At 37.1% G+C, this 3,256-nt stretch overlaps 1 protein-coding gene across 1 annotated transcript; it reads right to left on the bottom strand.

The window, feature by feature from the left end:
- Window positions 1–279: 279 nt before the first annotated feature.
- LOC113239110 (transposable element Tc3 transposase) lies at window positions 280–1,260 on the bottom strand. Its single transcript, XM_026475977.1, has one exon. It carries the CDS (start codon window positions 1,258–1,260, stop codon window positions 280–282), a length of 981 nt encoding a protein of 326 aa, XP_026331762.1.
- Window positions 1,261–3,256: the final 1,996 nt, after the last annotated feature.

The raw sequence follows: 3,256 nt of genomic DNA, 5'->3' as shown, positions 1-3,256 counted from the left end.
CACAGGCGGAAAATATTTACAAGTGAATATGTTGGAAATCGAGTTTTATTCGAAATTAACAATACATACATATACAAGGTGTCCAGAAAGGGTATCGGGTATTTGTAAGTTCAATGAAACAAAATTTATTTGTATGTAATAAAAAAGTTTATTGTTTATTATTAGCATATGAATTGGAGAATTATTTGGAAAAGATGATGTTATCCAAATGATGACCGTTACGTTGCTGGCACTCTTCTAAACGGAAACGAAGATTGGCGATAACACGTTGACACATAGCTATCGATATTGCTGCCATTTCTGACCTGATGTTTTGCTTTTTTGGGTTAGATTCGTCGGATTGTTTTGATAAACCTTACTTTTAAGGTATCCCCCTGCAAAATAGTCAAGCGGGCTAAGGTCGGGGCTTCTGGGAGGCCAGTTGATGTTACCCCTTCGCGAAATGACTTTATTAGGGAATAATTCGTTAACAACTTCCATTGAGTCATTTGAGGTATGGCAAGTGGCCCCATCTTGCTGGAACCACGTTCTTAAGTTGAAACCTGCAAACTCCTGCAACTCTGGGACCAAAAAAATTCGCAACATATCGCAATAACGGTCACTATTCACATTAATTGCTCGGCCTCGTTGATCTTCATGAAAATAAGGACCAATTATGCCTTTAGCAGACATAGCGGCCCAAACAACGACCTTTGGGCTATGCAGGGGTCGTTCATGCTTTCGTCTCGGATTCTCCACTGCCCAGTACCGACAATTCTGCTTATTAACATGACCATTCAGGTGAAAATTTGCTTCGTCACTGAACAGTATGTTGTTAAAGTTGTTAAATCGCTGCAGCATTTCATTCGCAAAATTCAGTCGATTAGCATAGTCCGTATCCTTCAATTCTTGAACCAATTGAATTTTATAGGCTTTTAGATGTAAGTCTTTCTTTAAAATCCAATGTAAAGACGATTTTTTGATGTTCAACGCTTGGCTTCGCTTTCGGATGGATAAAGACGAATTTTGACGAACCGACGCCTCAACTTCATCAATTGTTTCTTCATCGCGAACTGAACGAGGACGACCAGAGTTTTGAATTTTAACTGTCGCACCTGTATTCTCGAACATCCTGATCCATTTCCTAATGCTATCGTCACTTGGCGCGTGGCGTGTACGATATTCCGCACGATAGAGACGTTGAGCAGTCACTATTGAATCACCATTACGATAATACGCTCGTACGCAAAATGCGCGATGCGTCCCCGAGTACTGTTCCATCGTGACTAAAACTCCACAAAATGGCGGACCCCACGAACCCCTCCCCGCACCCTTTAGACGCCCCGTTTCGAATATGGCGCGAAAACAAATACCCGATACTCTTTCTGGACACCTTGTACAATAAAATAATTCTATTTGACTAATTTCCTCATCAAATCCCTCTAAAAAAGACTATAAAAGCGTCTTGTTGGGGGAAGAAGGGGTAAAATCAGTATGTGCGGATCCACAGGATTGCTAGAGTAATATTATACTTACTTAACTGCTTATCTTTAGCGTATAAAACAATTTAAACTATATATACATCAGACATTATCACATACGTTGCTCTGATCCTAAAGTAAGTAGCTAAAGCACGCTTGTCCCAAATACACCCAGACCCGAGACAATAGAAAGTTAGCTTTTCTATACTGACTCGACCGGAGATCGAACCCAAGACCTCGGAGATGGCGCCACCATGAAAGCCGGTGTGTAAACCACTCGATCACGGTGGTCGTCAATTTTTTATATAGGATTTCGAATAATGAAGTATATTAAATTCAATACTGTTTGAGAGTCTATACTAACCTCAGTCCGAATTCAAAATTCTCCCGTACTAATATGATTCATATTGCTTGAGTCGAGCAGCAGGGACACTGGCGTTATTACAGAATTTTTTTTTACAAACTAAGTTAAAGACATTTGAAAAATGTATATCGTTTAATAGACGTGTTCTATTCAGTTCAGTTGATATTAAAAAAATCATTGGTATATATAAAGTACCTATTGAATTACAGCAATTTTCTTGTAAAATTTCGAGATAAGTTTGTGGTTTTTTTCTATCGTGAAAACTTTTAGTTATCTTGTTTTCACACCGTATAATAATCAGTGTGTATACTCAATTTTACTATATATTCATTATAAAGTGATTGACTGAATACTTTCACTGTTATGCGGAATAAACAAAGCCATTTGGGGTAGTATACACTCTTAACGCGTATTGTATTTTCCGTCTACGATTTTGTGAAGAAATGGATTAAAACGGGGCGCTTTGGGTAAAATCTTCTGAGCAAACAACACTTGGAGTTTTCACTTGGCTTGTTTTGGTAACCTCATCCAACGGAAGAAAGGACCTACCTCCTTTACAGTCATAGTAATACAGTCGATGATTTAAGAAACAATAATAACACTACAGTTATTAATAGCAATATTATTAATTAATCATTCAGCGTCACCTAAGTACATCTAACAATCTGTACAAAAGATTTTATTGTCCAAGTTTGGCTTTAAATTATAACAAATTTAATTAAGAGTTAATTCAGGTAGCGTACTCCAGAAGTTAGTAAAAACCGCCACTTTACTGTGACCTCTAAATGTCTTTCCCTGTCTAACGAGTACTTTAGAATTTTCAAAGTCGTTAAGAATTTGATGGTGTTAGCTTATACTGGTGGAAGACTAATGGTAACCACCTAGCGTCTTTTGATTTATATCCGGACCAATTGCGTCGTAACCACCTGAGCTGACAACTTTTATTGACTATAAAAAAAGGGCACCTACATTATGATTTACTGAGGCATCGGTTACGCCTATAGGCGTAATAAGCAAAGTAACCTAGATATGCTTCTCTAGTGTCACTATAGAAGTTTTTTATATGTTATGATTTTATAGTAAAATTTTCGTAAATGTAAAGTCGTTTCTAATCTCCAATAAGACATTTGTTTAATGTGCAGTCAATACCCTATAATATCTCACCTCCTTGCCGATCATTTTAGGGGGGTAGATAAGTGTAAAGAAAAGTGTTAAACAAACATTCTTTAATCTGTAAGCCGTAAAATTCATTTTGGTATGACTTCCTTATTGCACCATTAGTGAACGATGTTTTAAGAAACTTTTGAAGCCAATTTGATCTTTATCGTAAACTTACTTAAATATAAAATACAAATTTTATCCATAAGTGCGTAAGAAGGCTCACAAAACCAAAAGGTCGGCGAGGGATTAGATATCTTAAGGCATCGACTGT

Source organism: Hyposmocoma kahamanoa, unplaced genomic scaffold (assembly GCF_003589595.1).
Source record: "Hyposmocoma kahamanoa isolate Upper Pololo Valley unplaced genomic scaffold, ASM358959v1 114, whole genome shotgun sequence".
Taxonomy (NCBI): Eukaryota; Metazoa; Arthropoda; class Insecta; order Lepidoptera; family Cosmopterigidae; genus Hyposmocoma; species Hyposmocoma kahamanoa.
This window is presented reverse-complemented; position numbering and strand designations above follow the sequence as displayed.

Bases quoted from the DNA above. Each gene is read 5' to 3' on its own strand.
- LOC113239110 (XM_026475977.1), bottom strand. From the start codon at position 1,260: ATGGAACAGTACTCGGGGACGCATCGCGCATTTTGCGTACGAGCGTAT.